Here is a 27868-nt window from a genome sequence, read left to right as displayed (position 1 = left end):
CTGTAACTTACTATGCTGGGTCCAGAACATTGCTGAGGATGCAAAAGGTGGCTAGAATGACAACACAGCTGCAACTGATGCCTCAGTAAGCATGGCAATTGGTCAGCGGCTATGGGAGTTGTAACCTGAAATATCTATGCTGGGGAAGGCTGCTCTACCACTATGGTTCTGGGACATATAGTAGTGGTGGGAAAACTGAAATCAAAAAATGGTGAAGCCTGCTGATAACACCAGTAATACTCTACAACCAACTGAAGCAATGGGATGAAACAGGCTTACATTCCAATACCCCTCAAAGATTCAAGAGACTCTCACTTAAACAAAAGCAAGGGGGGAAATAGTGCGTGCCAAATGAAGGTTAGTTTTTTATTTATATGACAGTGGAAACAAATATCTCCAGTTTATCAGTAAAAAGTGGAAATATAAGGAGAAAAAGCTTTTGTCAAGACCTTTCAAATGTAATTTTGATAGAGTGTCCTGGTTCAGCTTCAATCACCCACTCACAATTCAAGGAGTCTTTATAATACCCAGGCCAGCCTGGAGAAAGGATAACTCCACTGGGAGAAGAAAAATGCCCACCACAGGGAGCTGAAAAGAAGAAAACAAAGACTTGTATTTGCTGTCAGGCTGAAATTGCCGCAGTTTTCACACAGTATTCAGAAATAAAGGATACAACAAATGTGTTTGCACGTCAGTGTATAAAATAGCCCTGTGGCTGTAGGAATATTGGTGGTCCATATCTGGAGCTTTCACAAAATACAGGCTAAAACACTGAAATAACATATTTATTTGTGCAGCATACAGCCTTAGAGACTACCCTGCGGACTAATAAGTCCTCTGTTCAAATTTCACCTCTTCTGTTAACCCACTAGATACACTGAGGACCACACTACATCTTAGATAATGTATAACGGTGATTAAAAGCGACTTCAGGAGGAGGCAAATGAGAGAAATGAAATGGGGGGGGGGGAGGAAGAGAGACTTAACCTTTTCCTAACCTGCTTCATCCAGTAAGCTATGAAACTCACTTCCACAGTGGTGGACACTTTACCTGGATGGCTTTAAAATAGGATTGGACAAATTCATAGAGAAGCTATCAATGGTTACTAGTCAAGATGGATATGCTCTGCCATTGTGGTCAGAAGCACCAATGCTTCTGAATGTCAGTGGCTGGAAGATGCGGGAAGGGAGAATATTTTTGTACTCAAATCCTGCTTGCTGATTTCCCACAGGCATCTGTCTGTGCTTTATAATGTATTTTGTGTTGGCATTTTGTAGTTTTGTGTTGTGAATTGCCCTGTGATCTTTGGATATTCATTTAATTCATCATCATCATCATCATCATCATCATCATCATCATCATCATTGGCTACTGTGAAAACAGGATGCTGGATTAGAGGGGTCATGGAGTTTGATCCAGCAGCCTTTTCTTGTTTGCATACCATTTATCTGCTCTGAAATAGCACTCTGTCATAGCTTTTCCATTATGGGATTCAAACTGCATGTTTGTGAAAGCAAACACATTTTAAATGCTGCAGAGATACGAAGCCATTTGTAAGTAGTGGTTTTGAAAAGGGAAGAATTAGTTCTTGGGAAGGTTAATTCTTTCTCCTACTTACTCCATCCATGTTTTCAGTCTCCCCCTCCTGAAGTGGCTTTCATATTCCAAAAGGAGCAATGAGCTATCATTATACATAAGTAGCGTGCAGTTTGGCCCTCAGATAAACCATTCTCTTCCAGCCTCAATGCCTTTCTTCAATACAGAGATTGTGATAATGATCTGCTTTGACAAGTCATTATAAAGACTGCTGAGATAATGTATCTAAACTATCTATGAAATGTGCTTCATGGCCCTAGCTTGTGTTAATGCCCCTGAAGTGCCATCAGAGACATAGCAGTTAAAGCATAGGTGAGATTTGTGCCACCTACATGGTAAATTTGGTCCATTTATGAACAAGTACAGGTAAATATGTATCCTTGTAGAAAAAACTCTGTAACACAGGGCTGAAGTTAAATGGATTATTTCCGCTGTCTGCATCAGAAATTCTCAATATTCTCAAGGACTGTAATGTCCAGAAATGTCATAAAATAATTGGAAACAGCTCTATGTAGGATGGACACTTGTGCGACACCAAAAGAGAAGGAATGCATTACCCTAAAGAGAGAGAGGATAAAAGCTACTACTAAGAACACAGTCTGATTAATGACATGTGTCCTTAATCCAAATGATGCCTCAAAAGAGCATATTGAGAAGGGGGCTAAGCATGATTAGCTATTGATAATGCTTGCCTTCAAAACTATATAAAATAAAACAAGAGGTACGATTATTGGCATGTTCCAACTATTGGAATCAATATTTTTGATGTTTGTTTAACTAGCACCACCACCCTAAAAAGTAAAATATCATGGTGGTAAAATATCAAGATGACATAGATGTTAAAATATCAAGATAATATCACCAATATTTTAGATTTATTTTTTTCTGATAAAGCAAATGTAATGTTTTTCCACACATTTCTTGAAAAACTCTATAATAACATTTACCTGTTAAGATAGACAACTGAAAGTCAATTCACTTTGAAAGAATTCTAACCCACAAGGAATGCTATCATATGAAAATGTCCATCATGCATTAAGCTTCTTGCACAATGAATGCCTGTAAGCCACACATACTATGATAGTAGCACTGAGTGGACTTGAAAAATGTTGCTACAATTGACAACAAAGTATTACATGACAAAAAACTCTTAGCATAAACATTAAATATCTATATACTTGAAGGATGCCATCTAACGATGTAAATTGTATTTTGAATAAATAGGAGCAAGGGAGAAGCAAGTACGGTAGACATAACTGAGACAAACACATATAACATATAGACCAGACATCCCCAAACTCGGCCCTCCAGATGTTTTGGGACTACAGTTCTCATCATCCCTGACCACTGGTCCTGTTAGCTAGGGATGATGGGAGTTGTAGTCCCAAAACATCTGGAGGGCCGAGTCTGGGGATGCCTGATATAGACCATCAACTCAACATATACATAATTAATTATAAATATATGATAAAACTAAATGGACTTAATCAAGATATCCATCCTACCTCCGCACTTAGGGATAGGTCCACTCCACATAACTTTCCCGTCCAGCAATACACAAGTGATTGTTTCAGTTCCTTGAGTTTTAATAAAGCCTTCTTCACAAATGACAGAAATTGAACTTCCCAATTGAAAGTTGTCACCAAAGCGCCGTGCATTGATTGGTATACCAGGATCCGGACACTCATTGTGTCCAAAGGCTTTAAATAGAAACAAAGAGGAAAGGGGTATCATATAAGCCTTTCAGATTTCCAGATACATTAGGAAGCCCTATTCGGCTCAGACCTTACATGTTCCACTGAACTTTTTTTTTTCCCAGTTCCCAGATTAAGGAAAGTCCTTGTCAGTATCTCTTTAGAATGATGATTATATATGACTTTTATAGGTGTTTCAAAGGAATTTACAAATACAACGTAAGGACAGCTCAAAATGATTTTCAAATCAGTACAAAATAACAACTAAAGATCAGTTTAAAAATAATTCAAAATGATAACCTTTTAATCCAGATGGAAATTGTCTTAACAAAAATGTTTCCAATTGCTTCTGGAAACTACCAATAGTGGGCACCTGTCATATCAAAAGTATGGAGTAACTGGAACATATGGAATACATACGAAGTTTAGACAAACCCTAAGCATGGCAACTATGGAAAGGAAGTATTTTGCATTTCTATATCATCAAACAAAAATGATATAGAATAAATTTAGAATGATCCTGAGCATATCTAAGTCTCCCTCCTCATTCTTTCCGGTGAGAGGGAAAATACAATTTTAAAAAAAGAAATGGAACACAAAAACTGTCTCGCCACCTTAACTTCTGCCCTGTTAGTCTTTGGATATGGCAGTAAAACTGAAGGCAGTTCAGATAGAAACATATATGCAGTGTATATATCATTAACTTAGTATGACTCATTATTCCTATAATTGTTTACAAATAGGTTAGCATTTTGCGACAGTACATTGTGGTTCGAAACAAATCCTTTTGATTATTGAAAGAGAGTTCAGTAAATGTCCTCCATTAACATTTTTTCCCTGCTCCTCTGTGCTCAGATTCATATGACGGAGCACATAATAGAGAAAGTCACTCGCTGATAAAGTCAAGAGGCTTGCAGACAGTAACAAGCTGTTAAAAAAATCTGTCTTTGCTAGAGTTCATCCTTTTTTAAACTAGTGACTATTCCTGTTTCCCAAAAAAATGCACCATCTTCACCTCTCTTGAGAAGGAAAGAAAGAAAACAATGGTGGGCAGCTTAAGAAAGCTTTTGCAATTGTCTTCAGCCTTTGACAATTCAAAGTGTCTCTTAGAAAAGTCAGACCACTAGCAAGATAAGGATTTTAATAGGAAATTTTCCATAGACAGAAAAGGCACGCGGGAGGGACTGCATTGTATGCCATCGTCCACATACTCTGATTCTTCTGGCGCCAAGGCAAAAAAATTAATAAGCTAAAGTAATGTAAAGTTATTGTTGTACTGGAGTCTAGTCCAAGGAGAAACAATGTGAGAAAAGTCACCATCACCACACAAAAATGGCAACAATGTAGACTATGCAAAATGTACAAATAAATACATATTAATGTATCAACTGACTACTGAGTAAAAAGTATGGTTAGATTTGTTTTTTTTTATGTGGATGCATAGGAAACAATGAATTCAGAAATCAAAGGTCCATGAGCTGAGTTTTGTTCACTGAATGGAATATTTAATATTTATTTATAAGAGTTATATACCACCTAATAACCAAGACTCTCTGGGCTGTTTACAGTATAAGAAAAAATACAAAAGAAGAAAAATATAAACATGAAGTCTGAAACAGAATAAACTTAGCAATCACTGAAAACCGAAATAAAAATAATTACAGGAGACATCATTAATGGATAGACTTTTAAAAAAGCAGTAAAGTATTTTAAAATGGAAAAGCCTAGAAAATAATTAAAAATAAAAAAGTCTTGACCTGGTACCAAAATGCCCACAATGTCAGACTGTCAGTTTGCATTTCTTAGTACAGAATGTATTGATCTGATGTGTAGAGATCTTTCCTACTTAATTCAAGAGGGTTCTGGATGCTTCTCTGTGTGAAAGAAACAAGCAGAAGGTTCATGATGTTTGGGTTATTCCTTCAGAGAAGTCGAGCACTGCTGGTTTAAACTGGTTCTGTTATCTCTTTCAGTCAAGGTCATGCATGCCTGGCCTTCACACTTTCTCTTTCTATCTCTTTTCTGTCTGGTGTAGTATTCTGTACATAGTATGCTTAGTGTTATGGTTTAGACTTATTATAAATTATTGTAAGTTTAAGTTAAGTCTGCTGCAACTGGATTTCTTATAGACAGTGCCAATCCTGAATGTATTGGATTTGTGACCAGTATGCTCATTTGCCTTCAGTAGCAGTAAAGCTCTGCTGGATGAAATACAATTGCCTCTGGTCTATTATGGGGGGATCCTGAAAGTTGTTACTCTGATAACTATACATTGGAATCTACTCTGGATCAATATTGAGTGGACCAGCGGTAGGCAACCTAAGGCCCGTGGGCTAGATGTAGCACAATTGCCTTCTCAATCCGGACCGCGGGCGGTCCGGGAATCAGTGGGTTTTTTTGCACGAGTAGAATATGTGCTTTTATTTAAAATGCATCTCTGGGTTATTTGTGGGGCACGGGAATTTGTTCATATTTTTTTTTCAAAATATAGTCCGGCCCACCACATGTTCTGAGGGACGGTGGACCGGCCCACGACTGAAAAAGGTTGCTGACCCCTGGAGTAGACTTTCCATGTCACAGACAAGCCTATCTGGGGTGTGGGGAGGGATTGCACTAAAAAGGATGCCACCACTGAAAAGGTCCCCTCCCTAACAGCCACTTGCTACACCACATTTGACAAAGTGAGTTCTCTGGTCTCACATCATCCTACAGCTCCCTGCATATACACACACAGATCTGTTCTGGAGCATGGGAGCATGAGAAGTAGTGTAAACAGCTGTTGAGAAAGGTCTAATTGGCAAAAAAAAAAAGTTGCCTTGCCCAACTCCATTTGTGTAGGCTCCACTGGATTCAAGCTCTTCTGTGAACAGGAGGACACTGCTGAAATCAAGCCAGTGTATTTAAAGAAATATAAATTATTCTGGGTCAGTGTGTGTGTGCACTGTTGGCTCCCTGCAAATTCAGCACAGAAATAAAGGTCATTATATAATCATATTATGTGTCTTCAACCAGGAGCACTGTTGCTTAGGATAAACTAATGTCACACTGTTCCTCATTGTGATCCAGTCACAGTACCATTGGTACATATATACTCCATTAACTAACATATAGACTGATACACCTTGTATTCTGCACTTTCTCTCCCTTTCATGAAAGCTGTGAATATAAATACAACTGAGTATGCAATCCTGCATAATGCTTACTTATACAATAGAGGACTCACAACTAGACAAAACTGCAAAGGACCAGTCTGTTAATCTTCTTAAAAAAAACACATTTCAAATTCCAGAAGATTTTGCTGTATTTTTCAGAAGTAAACTGATTCAAAACATGTATAGATGCAAACTTCAATGAAACTTGAGAACAAAGATGGCCTACTGAAAATTAATTTATAAAGTGCCCTGGGAAGAGAAGAGCTGTGTCTTAATTTGAGTCTACATTTAGAATCAGATAAACCTGGCAAAACGTGGGAAGCAAAAAGGAGGAGAATTACTAGCGGCAAACAAGCAGTTTTAAATTACAAGCTGCTATGACATACGTCACAGCTAATTTAACTTTAATGCTCTTCAATTACACTTTGACAACTTATTAGTGACAGTACTTGCCACCAGTGTCACTTCTGCAAATGAGTAAACCTATATTATAATTAATTGCTTAAGCTCAGTTAAAAAAAAAACAAAAAAAACTACCACTCAGCAGTCATATATTCTTTCAGAAAGGCCAATATAAGCAGACAACTACCCTGTTTGCCATATTTACAAGGCACTGAAACCTTAAAATACCAGCTTCATCAGGGACAGATGAAATATCATAACCCTGGAGCGGAAATAACACCCCAAACACTAAGCACTTAATAATCTTGCAGCAACTCTGTTTCGTACAATAATCACATTACAAAGAAACAGAGAAGAGCAAATTAAAATAATCAGGAAATATTCATTATATGCTTCACCCATAAACTTCATAAACTTATTCCTCTACAGAAAGATCTGGTTCAAGAGTGATGCGAGGCAAGATCCTTGAGCAAACCTCTCCTTTCAAAGCACAAAAAAGCAAAATGTGCAATCAGTTACTGGGTCGGAACATTGACAGAGTAGAAGAACAGGTTAAAAAATATTGGCCCTAGTATTTCTTTTCCCATACTTATGGAACTATTTTTTTTGCATCTGACTAGTAACATTTGTGAAAAAAAGCATCTAAATTCTTTTTTTAAAAAAACCATGTAGCATAGAAATGGTTTGCATCCAAATTTTTATTGTGAATTAAAATGCTACTCACTGTTATATGTGATGTTGAATCCTCGACCTGACATGGAGTGGTCAGCTTGAAATTCCAGGCGCAAAATATGACTATTGCTAGTGAGATGGGATGGCACTTCGGCCCCAGTAAATGTGCCCAGTATTGGAGAATCAGGAGAGTCGCCATCTTTAATTGCAAGGAAATCAAACTGAGATTCCAAGTCAAAGTCATTAAAGGAAAGATGAATTCGGCTCCCCGGGTCTGAGATGATTGTCCATATGCAGTTCAAATTATTTCCATATCCCTCTGGGTAGTCAGGAGAAAGGACAGTTCCCATTGGCGCCGTGAAATTAGAGAGGCAAGGAACTGTCAAAAGCCAGGAAAGAAATTAGAAAAAGATATATCAGAAGCTAGTTTAAACAGGCAGTTCCAAATCTACATCCCAATCTCATCCTTAAATTTCTGTTATCTGCTCATTTTCTCACTGGAAGAAGAAATGACCTTCATCATGAAAACAACAAAAAGTCCAGAGGGTTATGTGCTCACCGAGCCACAGGGTTATTCCAAAGCGATTGAACCTATAAAGGACAGTTTTCCCATAGCAGATCGATGCTACAGAAGCCTTTGCACTGAATGAGACCCATTCACAACTTCTGCTCATGTCTTGCTTAGCAAGTAATTCTTTAAAATGCCAAGATAAACTTTACTTGGGAAGAGACGCAACAAGGCAATTTTTCCTTTTGATAATTCTGATGGATGCACATTTGGATGGCTATTCTCCCAACCCACCCTGGTACACAAGCCACACTATTTCTCCTGCATTGGAATAGATTTTCAGGCACAAACCCCTTTCCACAGAAGGACAACTGTAGCAAATTGTTTGTTTTATTTTCTACTATTTTTTCAATTTGTGAGAATATCTCCCAACAGCAGACCCAAGAGGGAAATGGAACAGTTATATTATACTGAAATCACAGTAGGTCTCATGAGTTATCCATGTCCAGCAGGCCTTAATCATTTGGTACTACTTATTTTCCCCTTTAGAGAACTGTTCAAATGAACAATTCCACACTGAGCACATTAACAGTCAAAAGCTCAATATTGCCATGATAATTTGTAGCTTACAAATAAGTATAGGAAATGAAGTAGGACCAAAATAGTTTTCAGCTTTCCTTGTTGGCTCAGACAGTATTTCATACATAATACTGCTATTTTACTAACCCTAATGTAATTTATAATCATAGTTGAGTGATAATCTTGTCAAAACAAAAAAATTCCTTCCAGTAGCACCTTAAAGACCAACTAAGTTAGTTCTTGGTATGAGCTTTCGTGTGCATGCACACTTCTTCAGATACCGGTATCTGAGGAAGTGTGCATGCACATGAAAGCTCATACCAAGAACTAACTTAGTTGGTCTTTAAGGTGCTACTGGAAGGAATTTTTTTGTTTTGACTATGGCAGACCAACACGGCTACCTATCTGTAACTGATAATCTTGTGTTTATGTGTATTTTCTTACACACACACAAATACAAACTATACACTATACAATATATTACATAAATGGTGAATTTAGCTCTGCGTAATATTAATACTTGACAGCCAAAATATCTCTCTCTATGATTATGTATGTATTAAAAGATATTCATATATAATTCATGGTGTGGGGGAAGGATCTGTAAATAATTTAAATGCCCTTGATTGCAATTCAGCCACTACTATCTTCGTGAAATGTAACAGGCTTCTAAAAATTCCTATAAAATAGAGCATAAGAAAGATAAAATGCAAATGTAAAGTATGCTTCTTTTGTGTGAAATTACAAGATGGCACCATGAAGGCACCCAACAGCAGCCCCCATTCTGGCTGAAGACAGGCAACATTTACTTTTATTGGAACAAAACTTTGCACTTAGAATATAAATGCTAATAGCATTGGAAAAGCGTATATCATCATTAAAAAGGGTTTAAAAAAATTAATATGTGCTGTCCTCAAATATTTGGAATAAATATGTTTATACTCACAAATGCAGATGGGTATGTTTGCTGACCACTGGTTATTTTCTTGACAAACAATAGATTTTTCTCCAATAAGTTCAAATCCAAACTGGCACTCAAACCTTAACACATCACGATTGGAAAATCCATCCCCTTCTCTAATGCCATATAATGGAGTTCCTGGATCTCCGCAGCTTTCTTTTTCAATCTCTGTGGAAATAGCAGATAAACAATTTACTGCCTAAGAAGCAAATTAAATAGTCAATAGTCATTCCTCCAAGACTAAAAGGGTGGTGGGAAGACTGTGAGAATATAAACTGAAAACTGATATATAAACTAGGAATTGCTAATGAAATTTCTCTCATTTCTAAATGGTACACCATCAAATATGTGAGAAATAAGTTTCAGTCTTTTATACAAAAAGTAAGATTTAGCCACTCCCAATTCCCAGTATATTTTTATATACACAATTTTCAAACAATTGTTCATATGGAAAGTACTGTTACATTAATTGAAGCATACTAAATCTATACATAGATAGATATCTGTTTGATTTGGTCAGGGTCAATTTCAAAAATCTCAGATTTTTGGTTCAAGCAAAGTGCTAACACTGACTTCAAAATACGGTGTCAGATTTCTCAAGACAAACCACGTCACTATAGACTGTATCTGTTATGGGCTGTCTTTTCCCCCAAGCACATTCGATGAGTGAGTATGACTAGGCTATTAATAGTGATCTAAGAAAATATAAATTACCCTTGACCAAAATATTGTTTAAAATATATTGCACTGTGACTTATTTATTACCCAGTTACTATTATGCACCATTGCTATACAACAGCCTTTGTAAACCTGGTGCTGTCCAAATGTTTTTGGACTGCAACTTCTATTAACCCAGATGGGAATTATACTCCGAAATATTTGGGGAGCACAGTGTTGTCAAAGGATGGCATAGAATATATGTCCAATGCATGACACCCCAATGTTTACTTCCTTGCAACAAACCAATGACTTTTGTTTGAGTGAGACTTGTTGAAGGATATTTAGTCAGCTTCATGTCTGAACAAAGAATTTAATCCCCTCCACCAAAAAAAAGTCACTGAAACACTAAAACCAAGTCCACATGATCATGTAAAGTTTATCAGATGAAAAAATGGTTACCAGGTATTGCTGCAGAATAAAGTTCTGTCTGTAAGTATGCATTAATATGGCCTGATAATAACCCAAATGGTTGTGATCCAATTTATGTTTAGAACAACAAAAACTAAATATATTCAGGGACCAGGGAGATTTCAAATAGTCACATTTCAAGCAGACAATGGGTTAAGCACCTTATCTGCCCTACGAAATCTCCTGGCAATTCTCTACTCCTAATATTCTCCTCCCAAAGCTGTTTTATCTTTAAATAAATTAATAAATAAATAAACCAAACAGCATCAGGAGCCTTTTGCATGCATTTGCATTTTAAACTTGTAGTTTGTGAGCCCCCTAAGCGTCTAAACTTCAATAATCGTTTGAAGCAGAAACCTTTGAATCAAAACAGTTTGAGATCTCACATTTTTCTCTTTCACTCCTCGTGATCTTCTTAAATCAAAGAACATTAAGTATTAGGAAATCTCTTCACATTACGCCATAAAGAAAAAAGTTGTCAACTTTTCATTTTTTTTCCCTCCGATAGAACCAGTTCCCTTTGAAACATTGGGAAATTGCCCCGCAGTAGGTCAGAGAATGACTGATGTCTAATGTAACTCTCTTTCAAATTATTTATCTTTGGAAGATAGGAACATGGAAAGCTGCCTTATACTGAGCTGGACCACTGGCCCCAGGGTCAGACGAAGGGGGGTGCGGTGGGGGCGGACGGCCCCAGGTGTCTTTGCTGAGGGGGGTGACATTTGGCTCGCCACCCGCCCGCAACCCCCAAGCCTACCCCGAGCCATCAGGGGAAGGAAGGGGGGAGCTGGGCCGCTTTGCCAGTGGCATTCCCCCCTTCCTTCTTCGTTTTGACAGCTGGGGGAGGCTTGGGAGTCACAGGAGGGCAGCACACTGAATGTCTGCTATCAGTGGCTCGCTCCTCCCCCATGGGCAGCTTGCTCCACCTCCAACTGTAGGGTGCATGCACTGCTCCATGCACCCGAGCAGCTATCCCACACCTTGGAGGGCACCCTCTGTGCCCTGCCCCCCTCGGGAGCATGCCCCACTCCCTTTGGGAGCATGCCCGTCCTGGGCAGCATGGGCATATGCTCCACCACTGATTGGCCCATCTAGTTCACTACTGTCAACTGACAGCAAGTATCCAGGTATTTCAGGCAGGAGGCTATCTGAACCCTACCTGGAGATTCTGAGGAATGAACCTGGGACCTTCAACATGCAGAGTTGATGCCCTACCACTGAGTCAAGGCTCCTCCTGGGTTTAAGTAGCAGTGAAGGACCACAACTTTATTTTATGGCTAAAGTAATTTGAAAAACACACTTTTATGAAAAGAGATAAATAGAAAACAATTTTTTTTTTCATGGCACTGTATAAAAGCAGGAGTAAAAACTAAACATTTGGCTTTTTTTGAAAAGTCATGAAAATGTAGATACTGATCTATAGTCTGGTATGCAGATTACAGTACAATCCTAACCATGTCTACTCAGATATGTCCTACTGAAGTCCTTTTAAAAACTATCAAATTGACTGGTTTTAATAGTATTCTTCTGCCGGTTATAAAGCACAATAAATAATACTGTAATTATTTGTAACACTGCCATTCTACTAAACCTGTTCTTTGACTTGGAGGCAACTTTCTCCTACATCGGTAAGAAGTATTTGCATAACTGGAATAACATGTGACAAAACTTAGTTGTATGGTATAGACAGCTTATCCTTGGTTCTGATCCATTCCGAAATAGACAATACTGGGATTGATGGATACAGTGGCACTAATAAATGTTCTCAGTAAAAACAGAACTCTGTAAAAGGCAAATAACAGGGCAAGTTATATCAAAATATTTCAAAATTTAGTGGCATGGGGAAAATGGATTTTTATTTTGCCCTTCAACTACTTGTATTAATCTCAGAGGTCATGCATAGTGTGTAGGTGACACACTTAAGCTTCAGGGAAACAGGATGGTCATTTGCTATACAAATGCGTTTTGACATAATATCACTAGATTCAATCCCTCAAGAAGCAACTTGTCCATCTAGTTCCTTCTGTCTAAAGAAAACAGGTCAGACTGTGGACATCATTTGGCACTGGTTACAACAGCAATAAAAAGCTTGCTGCAAATCAAAGGGGTGTGGAGAATATGGGGAACTTCCCATCACCAGAATTATAACTAAATACCTGTAAATGACAGTTATTATAAAATTATATTTTAAAAGAAACCTCTGTATGTGTTTCAACAGCTGTTGAAGACAACCAGCCATCTGTATCAATTAGTAGCCAAAACATGCACCATCATTTGCATAAGAAGACACATCCAGTCACTTTAATGAGTTGGTTTAGCATCATGACATAGGTTGGATTATGTATATCCATGAGTATGGAAGACTGCTTACATGGGTAAATATTTCTTGATAGACCAATAATAAAATGTGGTTTTCAAAATCCTCTATTTCCATATGTTCCACAGGATGAAGAGAGTGAGATTTACATAAAGGAGTATGTACAATAACTGAAATAAAGATATGAATTGTGGATTCATCTCTGTTTGCAGCCCAGTGGGTTACTTATTATTAGTTATGGGCGATCAGCCTACACAATACAAAATTAGGTAACTATTGGTCCTAGTCTGTGCCCTAAGGACTATTGATTGGTCAGTTGTTGCTAATCACAAGGAAAGTTGGACAAATAAATGGTTGTTGGTTTTGGCAAGCCTAACAGGCTGTTTTCAATGTGAATTGCTAAAGCCTCTCTCTATGAAGAAAGGAATCCCCGGCCCACAAGACTGGGTAGGACCTGGCAACACACATCATGAAGTGATTGCTGATTGATTGATTGATTGATTGATTGTATGCATGTGCAAGCTTGCAGCTCGTTTGCCAGCAGAGGATGAAGATAGACTCCAGAGAAACTGGGCAATCTGTTTGTCATGACTGATTGGGAAGGTGGGGGCAGAGAGATTGAGAGAGAGAAGGGCTTTTTGGTTCCAGACTTTCTTTGGGGCGTGGGTGCAGCCCCATCTGCCCAAACTAAGAAACAATGCCTACAATCCACCAGACTAACACATGGCCTTCTGTAACCCACTTATCATCTGTCTTCTTATGTGCTGTCACTGGACACACTGGAAACCAAATTTGTAATTAAGCAGAGAATGAAAGATATGGATTCCAGGAGTTATATGGATCAGCTAATGAACCATATATAGCATGAGCTTAATGTCACAATTTTGTTGGCTCACTTTCTCTAACAACCTATATGGCAGTTTTGCCAAAGTTCCCTTAACAACAGTTACTGTAAAGCATTAAAATAGGCCAACGAAACTGATCTTATTTGCTTATGTATAGTAATTTATCCTAGTTTTCTATCTTACCATATTAATGTGTGAGGCAGGAGGTCTGTATGATGTTTCTAGCTATGAAGCTGTACCAGTGTGCTGCCTTCTGTTTTCTGTTCCAGTGTAACTATTTGATAGATATTTCCTCATGATTCTCAATTGAGTCTATTTCTGTGAAAGATAGCATCATCACCTAGCCATTTCTCCACAAGAAAAGGAATGAAATCCACTTGTGACTGTATCATTTTGATGGAACATCCTCAAGAGATTCCACAGCTAAGGAAGACTGTTTACAACCCTAACATGGAGACAGCCGCTTGATCTCGCTATGGCTAAGGGCACCTGAGCATCAACCCTATTTAGTTTACAAAGAGAAAGGACTGTTTCTAAAAAGACTCAAGACAAACTGGCTTTACAGAAACCCAGAGGAACATATGGAAGAAAAGGAATAAAATAAAAGGACTTTAGCTGGCAGAGCAAACAAGAAAGTAAACAAAATAGCCCTTGAAGGGAAAAAACTTGGGAGTTATTTAGACAGCTACCAGACATATCTTGCAAAGGGGGCAGCTTTTGTTACAAGAAATGTTTACTGTGGCGAGGGAAAAGTATTTAACACAGACAAGGGGGGAAAGTCAGACTGTTTATCAGGAGTCATTTAACCAAGGCCCAAGAACCTAGTTTATTTGATTTATGTTCTAATACAAACAAAAACCAAATTACGATATCAAAGTTGGGCTGACCATGGTCTCCATTTTTGCAAGACTGTTCATCTTTAGATGAAGCAGGGGAAGTGGGTGGTGAATCTGAGGCAGGTGAACAAATTCTAATATTTTTGTGTGGCAGGGTACCTTCATATACAAAGGTAAAGGTAAAGGGACCCCTGACCATTAGGTCCAGTCGTGACCGACTCTGGGTTTGCGGTGCTCATCTCGCTTTATTGGCTGAGGGAGCTGGTGTACAGCTTCCAAGTCACGTGGCCAGCATGACTAAGCCGCTTCTGGCGAACCAGAGCAGTGCACAGAAACACCATTTACCTTCCCGCCGGAGCGGTACCTATTTATCTACTTGCACTCTGACGTCCAACTCCTAGGTTGGCAGGAGCAGGGACCGAGCAACGGGAGCTCACCCTGTCACGGGGATTCGAACTGCCGACCTTCTGATCAGCAAGTCCTAGGCTCTGTGGTTTAACCCACAGCGCTACCCACGTCCCTTTCATATACAAAGTAGCCAAGGTTTATTTGCTTGATTGAAAGCCTTGCCACTGCTTCAAGTGACAGCTTGACTGGCACTACTCTACCTACCAATGCTGCAAATTGGACACTTGATGGACATACTGACATGACCATTCATGGTTGGCCTGTATTCCAGACACCAGAGCAAGGGAAGGTCCATGTGTACAACATAGGAACAAGGGTAAGATGGGACACTCATTGGTTTTCCCCTCCCATTCAACAAATGCATGTCCAACAACATTTCTATCCACCAGCCTCTTTTAAATGGCAATTACTGTTCGACACCCAACAACAACTGTAATCACAATGTCAAGGAAACCACCTACTCTGAGTTTTAATCTTCATAAAGGAACCAAAGACAGTTATTGGAATCTATTTGCTGTATGCACCTCATGCCTGCAGTAAAGATTCTAAGGACTCTGACTAGGCAGAAAGTCTTGCTAGAATCAGTAAAAATGCATAGGTTTATGCTTCAGATCATACCACACTGGCATGTTGAATTTATAGATCGCATACAGTGAGTGGAAGTTAAACCAAAAGGTAAATAAATAAATTTCAACATTGCTAGTTCACAGTTTTTCTCAGGTACTGCTAGAAATAGGAAAGAACTCTATTCAGTTTCCGTACGAATCCACATAATTTGCACTTCCTGAACAGATATGTGAAACACAGATAATCTTCAAAATGTGCACTTCTCTGAATTTTGTGACGGTGTCATCCAATAAAAAAGTGTACCCCCCAAAATACACATATTAGAGAAACGTAAATGGACATAGCAGTGAAAATAATATAGAATACATTTCCAAAAATGTGTTTATGAATGTGTCTTAAGATAAATGAACACAGAAATATGTATAAATACTGATGAAGACTTTTGCTATGGTTATGACTTATAAACCCTATATGGCTTAGACTATCTGAAGGACCACATTCTCACATAGGAACCTGTCTGAGCGCTCAGTTCTTCTGTGGCGGCCCTTCTTATTAGTCCTCCCACCTTCACAATCACCCTTTGTGTAAAATTAATACTTCTCAATTTAGCTGTATTCATTTTTATCCTCTGTACAATCAAGAGAACTCAGATAAAGTTAATAATGCTGATGATTTTGGTTTGATAGTCTGTAGTGAGCATCCATATATTCAGAAATTCCAGTGATAAAGCAACTGTTCATATGAACCTACATTCCTTCAGGTATTCCGTAACAGTATGCATACAGTATTTCTGCTGCTGAAAAGAACATTTTAAGATCTAAAGATCAGAGAATCAGAGTTTCTGCACATCACTTCATGCAATTTAATGTAGTAGAAACCATGGATTCATTGAAAAACTTCACAGGGGAAAATATTAACTTTAAATTTCACCTCACATCTGTTTGTAGGAACCAGAAGTGAAGAAAAATGGACTCAAAAGTGAAAAGGACACTTAAAACATATCCTAAATTCTTGAGTGGCTATAACGCCCTATAGGTGTGATTCCTAAGAAAGTTCCAGATGAATAAAATTTCCTCCACCATCTGCCTCTTTTGAAAACAGTCAATTAGTGACTTAATTGACTTGGCACCTTGTACAGTGTGGTACACATATGCTATGCCTTATCAAGCGATTCACTTTTCACTAAGTTATACAAAAGCTGCCTCACAGCTTTGTGACTATTTCATTTTACAAACATGTTGCAGTTTGAGAAAAGAAATGATGCCCAAGGGTTAAAGTCTTCTCTGTGCTGGATTATGAACACATTACTTCGGTAGGCAACAATGCACCATACTGACATACCAAATGTTATTTATTACTTATTGCTCTCCTTATTGTGGCTTTGTTTTGAAAGCCTGGGGGAGGACTGCAAAGACATCAGGTTGCCTTTAAGGGGAATGTGAGAAAGTTACTTGTGATGCGAAAGAAACATAATCTGCCACCCCAATTTGTCTTCTTGTTCACTTTAAAACTTTTCTTTACTCTCTCCTTTTATATTCACAGGGTGCCTCTTATTCAAAAACAAATCTTACATGGCCCTAACCTGGAGCTTGAGTTACACTTACATTTCATTTATATCAACAGGATTTCAGTTGTAATATAGTTCCATTTTTTAAAATTGAGTGAAACTCTTCCAGAGTACACCAATGCATTTGTCACCAGGCCAGACACAATTGATATGGTTGTATTTTATTATTATTATTATTATTATTATTATTATTATTATTATTATTATTATTATTATTTATTTCTACCCCACCCATTTGGCCAGCCACTCCAGGTGGCTTTAAATATGTAGGTTTATTAATTGAAATGAAATATATGTTGTAGCTCATACTTAAGCCTTGACTAATTTTCCATATTTTACTCGTTTCACTTTGACCTGGTGTCAGCCTTCGGGAAATCGACTTTCTCCCCTGTGACCGTAAATAAGCAGATCAAACGAAAGGAAATGCTTACCAGTTAGTTACTTTAATAAACACAGTGAGGGAAAAAAGAAAGTGTTTACCTAGAATGGCGGTGCTCCCAATTAAGGCTCACACCCCCTCCGCCCCTATTAATCTACGTCATTCCTACGTTTTTTAATCTGAGTTTGTACTCTCTGCATTTCAGTTCTGAGACTTTCTGAGCTCTTCTCGACCTGGGGGAGGGCGGTTGAGGAATGCTGTCCAAAGTCTGAATCTGTTAACCCTCTCTCTCCCAGTGTTTCTTCTCCTAGCTGTTCCCTATCCAATATTTCCCAGATTCTGCCCTCTGAACTATGGAAACCACTATTCCAAATCTATACTGTCCTCCTGCTCCTGGGAAGATTCAGGATCAAGATCAGGGGGAGGGGGTGGCTCCCACCATTCTTCCTCAGTGCAGCCTCCTCAGCATGGTCCCTGACAACTGGTCCTAGAACAAGGGTGCACATACGAGGCACATTCAAGTTCACCCAATCCAACCCCTTCACATGAACAGTACCACTTAAAATGTTTCCCAGCATGAACAGGGATTATTTTCAGAATGAGGGTCACATTCTCTTCTGTGCAAACTTAAAAAGGCCACATGCTACTGAGAAGGAGGTATACACACAAATGGATGGAATAATAAATAGAACTTTTGCCTTTCTACTGTAGGCTACTTTCTAGATATGCTCACACATGCCTTTCTGCCTTTAACCCAGGTTACCAGGAAGCATGATCAGATTTCAACAAGACATTCTTGCCGAGCCAAGGCTCTCAAGGATACACTGAATAAAAACTACAGCATTAAAAAACAATCTGCCCACATAACTGCCCATGTGCAAGGGCTTCCTATCTTTTCTACAAAGTCAACATTTAATAGTTCTCCATATCTATAAAGCATTTCCCTGTTTATAGAAAAGAACAAAGACTTGGGATTCCTCTGAATATGCAACAGATCAGCTGTAAAGGAGGGGGTGCCTTTTAAAATATTTTGAGGGATCTGAAGCAATATTTCTCATACTCTCTTGACACCGTTTTCTTCCTCATGAAAATGTGGGTTTTATTAGTAGCTATTTGTAGTTAAATGTAGTTATTTGTATGCAAAACTCTTTACAACTGCCTTTCAAACTCTGTAAAGCATCATTTGCAATTATGATAAAGATGATAAAAAAAATAGACTAACTACAAAAAAAACCTTGAAACCCACTGCTAGAGAAATATTCTCCATTATGAAATGATTTATCTGTTTGAGATTCCTTATATTTATAAAATAGAAAGTAACATTTAATGTGTGTAATCTATAACAAAACATTGCAAATCCATCAAATATATGCAGAGTACTATTCCACAACAAAATAACCCCTCATTGTTCCCAGCTAAGAAAAAAATATATATTCATACATCAGGGTTCTACATTTAATTGACAGCTTTCAGAATGTATTTTCCATCTAAATTATTTTATAATCAGGTTAATGACTCCAGTACTACTGTTGTGATGTCCTTTGTCAAACTATTGCGTTCATGAAACCTCTTTGTATTTCCTGAAACGGAACTAAGCTCTTATAGTTGCTCAGAAAGCACTGTCTCATAAGCACAGCTACAACGAATTCTCACTGACACTATCTGCCTTCAGCAGATGACAACTGATAATCTAATCTGAAATGTAAAAAATGTGCTTGGTATTTTTAGAATAAACAATTCATTACAGGTCACGACTGATTTATGTATGTCTACTTGTTGAGTGACCACACATGCATGCATTGCGGTGACCCAGAAGTAGCTGGAAAAGGGGACAAAATTGGCGGTGGTGAAATGGGGGCAGGGTGGGGATGTCAGGAGCTCATCCTACTCTCGAGTAGGACCCTGGCAGAGACACATGCCTGACTGGCATGTTCTCTCCCACCTAGTCGATCGTGTGGGAGCTTCTAAAGCTTTCTTCTGCCCGAACATCACAGCCACCGATGCCAACAGACACCGGCACACTTGGGGATCCGCAGAGTCTTTGCAACTTGCGTAACAGACCTCAGCAACTCAGCATTTTGGCTAATCTGCTTTATTTACATATAAACACACACGGAGCACTGCAAAATGGCTCCCTCTCTCGTTAGCATCAGACAGCAAAGAAAGAACAAAGGACAATAGTCCCACTTCACGGAACACAATAACACAAACATCCGAATCCGTCACTTCCCACTCTGTGGAGTCAAAACATATACCGTCATGTGAGAGACAAAAATCCCATGACTGCAATCATGGAGCAGGAATTCTAACAGGGGGCAGAACAGGGTGGAATGGAATAATAATAATAATAATAATAATAATAATAATAATAATAATAGAAATGGGATGGAAGGAGGGAGCTTATATGTGCGGCACCATCATGTGCGATGACCCGGAATACAACCCCCACTCAAGTAGAGGGTTGCCTGTATTTCAAAATGGAGACAGCAATGGGGGGGAGGAAAAAGCTCTAACATTTCAACACTATTTTTTCAACATGAATGTGATAATTAAAATACCAGTGGGTGACACCCAACATTAGTAATACTCAGAGCAGACACAATGAAATCAGTTGACTTCAGTCTATTTATTTCAGCAAGTCTACTTTGAGGCTGAATTCAGACAGCATTTTATTCCTTCTTCATGACATTGCTAAAAAAATAATAATCATGTGATCTTTCACACAGTGTAAAATAGATTTCTAGAAATATAAGTTTGCTCATTTCCATGTTAATCATTTCAAGAAGGGAAAAAAAAAATCAAATTGCAACACCATTAACATAGAAAATCACAGGAGACTGGTGTGGACGAAATTTGTGATGGTATACCAGCAGACATTTCTTTCACATCGTGTAAAATTTAGTGTGACGTGGCAGTACTGTATATTGATTCCATAATACAACCAAGCAGTGGGAGCCAGCATGGTGTAGTGGTTAAGAGCGGTGGACTCGTAATCTGGAGAACAGGGTTCACTTCCCTGCTCCTCCACATGCAGCTGCTGGGCTAGTCACACTTCTCTGAGGTTCTCTCAGCCTTACTCACCCCACAGAGTGTTTGTTGTGGGGGAGAAAGGGAAAGGAGATTGTTAGCCACTTTGAGCTAACAAAGGGGAGTGAAAGGCTGGATATCAAGTCCAAACTCTTCTTCTCTTCTAGTGCAGTGTTAAATAGCATGGGGGTCAAGATGGAACTCTGCACCAAACAATGTGTCTTCTATTTTCTGGAACAACCCTGGATGTAGGAGTAGACGTACAGTGACTCCAATCCTCAGTTGCTCTATGAGGATACCATGGTAAATGGTATTGAAAGTAGCTGAGAGGTCAAGGAGCAATAGCAGGGCCACACTCCCATCATTCTCCTGACATATCCCAGGGTGATCAAGGTGACCTGGCCTGAAGCTGGACTGAAATGGATCCAGATTATCCATTTCCTCCAAACATAACTGAAGCTGGGCTATCACAGTCTCAAGCACCCTGGCCAAATAAAGGATATTTGACACAAGGGGATAGTTGCTTAACACTTCTGGGCCCATGGAGAGGAAGAGAAGATGCACCATGGCATCCTTCAAGTCAGATAGTACCCTGCCTTCTAATGAAGCATTCATCACCCCTTGACCCCCTGAGTCAGTCCTCTTGGGCTAGCTCCAAGAAGCCAAGATGGGCAAGGATCAAGAGGATAGACAGTTGGCCACGCTTCTCCAAATTCAGCTGAACATGGTCAGTGCAAATTTTTTAGCATAATATTTCTTAAATGAATTGAACACTATAATTGCTAATAATGTTGTTTGTTGTAAGGAACATGGCATATCATTTTGCAACAGAGCTATTACGGATCATTAGACCAATTATCGATACTAATGACGCACTCTGAATTTTATACCCCTTGCCATACACAAGCCTGAATTCTATAAGAAATAATGAAATTCATTTTGAAGTACCTCAAATAAAGTAGCTTCAGAAATCACATATTTTGCAGGTTTCTGTGATGTTTTAATAGCCTGTTAACCCTACTTGTATTTAAGTTCAGCTCCTTAATATCATTTTCATTACCATGTAATATCATTTCATCATGTTTATTTCTCCTTTCCCTTGATATGTAAGAAAGTTGTCATACCTCCATGAGTACCCATTAAATCTTCTGGCTATCAAAAAATAAGTGAGAATTCTGCAATGACTGTGATTAGCAATTAAGTAATGTTAAATAGTTTGCAGGTGCTAACTTGCTTATTCATGTTTCTTATGATGCTATATTTAAGATTCAGAATTGTTCAGTGAGAAGACCCAGAGCATGTCACACTTTGTTTTATGGCAAGTTATTTATTTTCAAACTGAAAATATTGTACCTGCTACATTGCTTTCTAACTGCATTAAATAGCTGTAGAATGAATAAAGGAACAAGTTATTCCAATTCAACTTTCTAGAACATCAATTAAATAATAAAATTTGTGAATCGTTAAACATCACAAGGAATTCTTTGCAACTGCTGCTGAACTGAGTCTCTCGTCCCTACTAGGAAGATATCCCCAGATTAAATTTGATTGCATCGTCAGGCAATTGGATATTTTCAATATCCGCAGCATCTGTTAATCAGCAATTCCGAAACATTTTCTACCACTGGGTTTCTGTTTTACCATTTGTGCTGTGAAATGAACAGTGTTAGAATCCAGATTATTCCAACATCTGAAACCAAAACTGGTAATGAAAAATGTTTGTGAGGTGTATGTGAAGCTAGTGCAGAGGGAATCACTGATCTTACCACCTGGTGTATTTGTGCTGTATTAGATTTAAATGTTCAGTGAAAACAAATAGTACTGCTATACTCTTCAACAATATTACAGAAGGACCGATTTACCCATTGGCAGGAATGATGGATTTGTTCCACTGGTGTGTATGCACTGCACCCAAGGCCCTGTTGCGCAACTCCTCCCCCTCCCATTAAGCAGCACTAACCCATTTGCTCAGAACCTAGCATAGCAGCTCTGTCCCACCCAGGGACAGGATTGTTGACCAAAAAAAAAAAATGTATCCAGAAGTTAACTAGGAAAAATGATCAAAGTTGAAATTTAACCAGGTTCAGTCTATTTTCATCACATCAATTGCAGTGTATCGATGCAGCTAATGCTCTTGCAGCACTAACAAGTCTCTTTTCCCCTTGGAATTCTTTAAATAGGTTTTGGTCCACTGCTCTGCATTGTTGTTGTTGTTGTTGTTGTTGTTGTTTACTCCTAGCAGTTTGATATATTTGACACCAGTCCCTTGCATAGGGGTAAAATAGCACATACAAATGATTTTAAATCCTGAAAGAGGTGTAACAAAACACTGTATAGACTAATTAAAATTCCATTAATTTATCATGAAAAGTTTTTGGATCATGAATCATATCTATGTCTTTGCAGATCGAAAATAGGAGCTGAGAATCACAAGGCCAGGGCCTGCCAAATTCTAATCTTAGTAGAGCAGTGGGAGTGAAGGAGCGTTCAAGCACATCTCTAGCAATCCCTTCTTTACAACTACAAAGAGCTTTCTTCTCTTAAGGAATGATGGAGTGGAGTGTATTTAATATTGTCCCCCTGATTCACCAACTTGTTTTCAAGACTGGCTGCTCTGAGAGTTGTGTTCCTGACTTAAATTTTGTCACCGGTCATCCATATGGCTTTTACACTTTGAGAAAGGATAAATTTCTATACCCATAACCTTCTGGCAACTGAGAGAGAAATATAACCAGGTAGACTGGACAGGATCAATAATTCACATAGCCGTTTACAAGGAAATCCCTGATGTCCCTTTCCACTGTTCTCTCAGTGCCTTCACAGAAATGCCGTGGAGAAGCAATAGTCTTATTTCAAATAATGTTTACCACACTGCTCATGGATCATTCTTTAGGAGAGAACAGTATATGTCATGGCCTGGTATGGAACTTACTTATCTCACAGCACAAAATAAATGCTCTCTGAATTTCTGCACATGTCCTTTACACACCATTCCTTTTCACACCATTTTTAACCCCGCAACAAAAAAGAAAGAAAGAAAAAGAATGAGGGTTGTATCCCGTGTTATTCATTCAATGAGCAAGCCCACTGGAATTGATAGACCTAACAAACATGGGTCCATTAATTTCAGTGGGTCTACAACAAGTGGAAATTAGCTGGCTACAACCTTGAAAATACAATTTTATTAGCTAGGCACTGGTAACTTCCACAAGCATAACCTAATATAAAAAGGCCAAGTGTGGACAACTTCTGACTTGTGGAGACTATTGGGAAGAACCTGCCAGTCCTCAACACTGGATCTGCAACATGCTGATCTACACCTTTCATCACCTTCCCAGTCGTAACACGACAGCTCCATTCCTTAGCCAGTGGGCCATTACTGAAGAAGGTAACATCCACTTCAAGGTGGCCAGGTTGGGTTAGTGGTCATCACCCTTCAGGTGCCTCAGACACCTGATAGCTTGCTGAGCTATCACATTACCTGCTCAGTCTTGATAAAAATAAAATAAAATATCCAATTAGCCCAAGTATGAAACAGTACAGAGTGGTTGCCGAACGTTTCTGAAACATCAGAGACCATTCAAAAATATCCTAATCATGCCCACAGTTGTAAAATAGATGATCTCTTATTGTTACACAAAAATAAGTGGATAGGTCTAAAAGGTTTATGATGCTGTCACACCATAGTAAGTCAGATATTATTTGGCAAAATGAATCTGATGTTGTTGTGAAAATGCTTGTGTACTCATCAGCTTACCTTAAGTTCTCTATATTTATGCTTTTGTTAGCTTCAGTGCTTTTTTTCTAAAAAAAATGTTTAGGGGTACTCTCATTTTCCTACTCATATTGAAATACTGCTTTTCAATGAGGCCAAACTTAGATTCACAAAATGTTTAGGGGTATGCGTCCTCCTGCATCCCCCCCCCCCAAGAAAAAAAACACTGGTTAGCTTTGTATTATATTTTTAACACAATCAATTGTAAGCTGAATGATTGAGAGACTGGATCAATGCTAGCTCTGCTTAAACTGCTGAAAGCTATTGACAGCTATTGCAAACAATCTTTGCCTTTGAGAATTCAAGTGGTTAGCTACCTTTCTTGGAAGTTTCAGATCAAAAATACATTAATTGGCATAGTTAGGGCAGGGTCTTCTAGAAAAGGCAATAAAGAACATCTTGATAAAGCTGGAGATCCTTGTAATTATGATGTCAACTTGCCTTTGGTTTAATTTTGGGCAGGGGGGACAGAGGAAGAAGGTCAAAGGGTTGAACAACTACAGGCAAGAAAACAATATGAACTCAGAACAGATTGGAGAACCGGGCCAAAGCCAACCAAATGAATTTAAATAGGAATAACCAGCAACACAAATATAAGATGAGAGATACCTGGTTTCACAAGTAGTACAAGTGAAAAGCATTAGTAGAACACAAGCTTAACAAAAGTCAACTGTAATGTGTGCAGAGGAGGGTGACCAAGATGATCAAGGGGCTGGAAACCAAATCTTCTGTGGACCAGTTGAGGGGTTGGTATGTTTGGTCTGGAAAGGAGGAGACTGAGAAGAGATATGATAGCCATCTTCAAATATCAAAAGGGCTGTCACACTGAAGATGTAGCAATAATGTTTTCTCCTGATCCAGATGTTGGAACCCTAACCAAGGAGAGTATGACTATACATTATGAAGGAGCAACATTATTATTGCTTCAGCCATTTGAGATCACCAGAGTAAAACCTTTTCAGACAACAGTTTTCAGATTCTGACCCATTTCTACGCCTTTCGGACAGAATAGTCAAATTAGACAAAGCCACTCCCAACAACTTTTAATAAGATGCCCTTGAAAATTATGTACACATAATAAAGTATAATTCCACACAAAAAACAAAGCAAAATGGGCCTTCCCGAATTTTCTTTCTTTAGTGTACTCTGGTTTCACCTCAGACTGTAGAAATATTTTCTTTAGTTTTCCTTTTGTAGACTGAAAGCCAAGGATTACACTCAGGTCCTTTTAGGAACATCTTTGATAGCTTATAGTTACCTTTGTAGTTAACTTTGAAGCCAATTGAGCCCACACTTTCATCAGTTTGAAGATGAAGCCACATCTGATTGTTCATGCTGACAATTAAATCTGGTACGAAGCTTCCCGTTAACCTAATCATAAACAAAATAAAAATCCCATTAGCTGGAAATTGTCTTCAAATAAAGAGATATTAAAAAGGCAAGAAAGAGATCTTGATTACAGCACGCTAAGGGACTAGAACATCACAGCATTTCAAAAAGTCATCAGGAGAGATGCTACCAATTGAAAATCTTTCAGCTCTGTACAGCTAAGTAACAGCATGATAATAATTTTTATCTAATTCTTGCAATTGACACTTAGGGTTAAAAAGAAAGCTGTTCCGTTTGAAAGGTAAAAGCTAGTTTTAATGATAAAATTGTAGTGTCTGGATTTTTCTCAGATTGTTATAATATTACCCAAGAGATTCTCATAATGCTAGAACATGTGTACACCCAATGAAGCTGAACGTGGCAAGATTCAGCATAGATAAAAGAAAGTACATTTCCCAAGGCAGCAGTGATGGCCACCAACTTGGATGGCTTTAAAAAGGATTGGATAAATTCACAGAGGACTGCTAGCCACAATGGCTACGTTCTAGCCCCACAATCAGAAGGTTCTCAAACAAGTTGCTGGAAACTGCACTTGTGTCCTGCTTGCAGGCTTCCACAGACATCTGGTTGGCCACTGTGAGAATGGGATGCTGGGTTAGATGAGGCATTGGCCTGTTCCACCAGGTTCTTAAGTTCTTATGAGACTGAACACTGAAGGATGGTGACAAACTTATGAGGGCTATCATCCTGAAGGTGGTCAACATACTCAAGGGTGGAAGGTGGAACTGCCCCAGAATGTGGAACTGCCACCACCATGCCAAGTGTGCTCCTCTGGGCTCTGTCCCTGCCCATTCCTACTAAGCGTGTTCTCCTTCATGGAGAGCACGTGTTGCGGTGGGGTCTGCTGAGCCACCCCTCTGTTACCAGGCAGGGTCTCTAAAGATGGCCTGGGGCAGTGATTGGTTCACTGGGTTGCTGGGGTAAAAGTTATGTTGCAATTTTGGTGGGAGGAGTAAAATGTTTAAATACTCTGCACGCAGCCTGGAGCTTTCTCTTTGCTGTGTGCAACGGATCACCCGCCCACCCGCCCTTGAGTAGGGGGTTGTTGCATTGACCTTGCTATGCCTGTCATGGGGTCGTCTGCCGTTGGGGCAGGGGCCTGGTAGGAATTTTGTCCATCTGGATGATTGGCTGGGCCATTTGGTTTTTGCCTACTGCGTAGCAAATCGTCACAACTTGTAAGGTTGTGGTTAGGCATTGGTTATAAATTGGTGGAGGAGGGGTTAGGATAGGCTGGGCCTGCCCCTCCATGGTTGCTGCGGAAAGGGAATTCCATTAAAGGAATCCTGGGGCTTGCCATCTTTTCGTCCAATCCCTGGAATGGGACTAGGGCTGGCAAGCCTTCGGGGAGCATGCGGATGAGAATTGAGGGTCTGTGACTCAGCTCCATTTCTCCCCGACTTGCTTTCCCCTGCACTGTCTTTCGGTGGTGCCCGGAAGTCAGTTCTGTCCCCAGGCGGGGGGACAGATAGTCTTAACCAATGCCTAAACAACCACTCACGGTTTTGTATTTAAATAAAGTTGTGGCCAAAATTATGCCAAAACCTTAAACAAAAATTAAGTGTGCGTTGTGAGTTATTTGGGGGGTGGCTTGGGGACCTCGACACGCAAACCATCTTTGTTTGATCTCACAAAGCCCTTTGATTCAACTCCACTTCTGAAGGCAGCTCACCAAGCCAAACTCTCTTTCCCTCCTCTCTGCAGCTCTCACTATCCATGAAAACACTCCACTGAACTCCTGGGCAGTGGGGGCTATGTTATGGGGCAGAGATTGGAGAGGGAAAATTCACATAATCAGGCATCAGGATCTTACAATAGCCAAACAGGATTGCACCAAAGGTTTCATCAAAAGGGCAAGGTTTGCAGAGATATATGAAGGAAATGATTTTGTAAACCCCTTTGAGGGTTTTTTGTTTTGTTGTGTTGTGTTTTTTTTACAATCAAACTGTGTGTAAATTGTATGAAATAAATAAATAAAAGTCTTCTAGGATGCTGTTCCAAGAGGGTAGTCTAGCTGAACAGCAGGAGACAAATATATGCAATTTGTTGTTTTGCTTAAACCTCA

General features: G+C 39.1%; 1 protein-coding gene across 5 annotated transcripts in view; it reads right to left on the bottom strand.

The window, feature by feature from the left end:
• CSMD3 (CUB and Sushi multiple domains 3) overlaps nucleotides 1-27868 on the bottom strand; it is a 584176-nt gene that overhangs the window by 214237 nt on the left and 342071 nt on the right. For all 5 annotated transcript variants that reach the window (XR_014170321.1, XM_081918582.1, XM_081918583.1 and 2 more), the window contains 5 exons: nucleotides 25673-25785; nucleotides 9551-9733; nucleotides 7570-7896; nucleotides 3103-3297; nucleotides 450-588 (listed from right to left, as the gene is read on the bottom strand). Coding sequence is in view for 4 of the 5 variants with exons in the window: in XM_081918582.1 (XP_081774708.1) it covers nucleotides 450-588; nucleotides 3103-3297; nucleotides 7570-7896; nucleotides 9551-9733; nucleotides 25673-25785 (957 nt within the window). In the remaining variant the exon portion in view is untranslated. The remainder of the gene's footprint in view (nucleotides 1-449; nucleotides 589-3102; nucleotides 3298-7569; nucleotides 7897-9550; nucleotides 9734-25672; nucleotides 25786-27868) is intronic.

Source organism: Podarcis melisellensis, assembly GCF_964234715.1.
Source record: "Podarcis melisellensis genome assembly, chromosome: 7".
Lineage (NCBI taxonomy): Eukaryota > Metazoa > Chordata > Lepidosauria > Squamata > Lacertidae > Podarcis > Podarcis melisellensis.
Note: the sequence above shows the minus strand (reverse complement) of the source record. Positions and strands in the feature narration are given on the sequence as shown.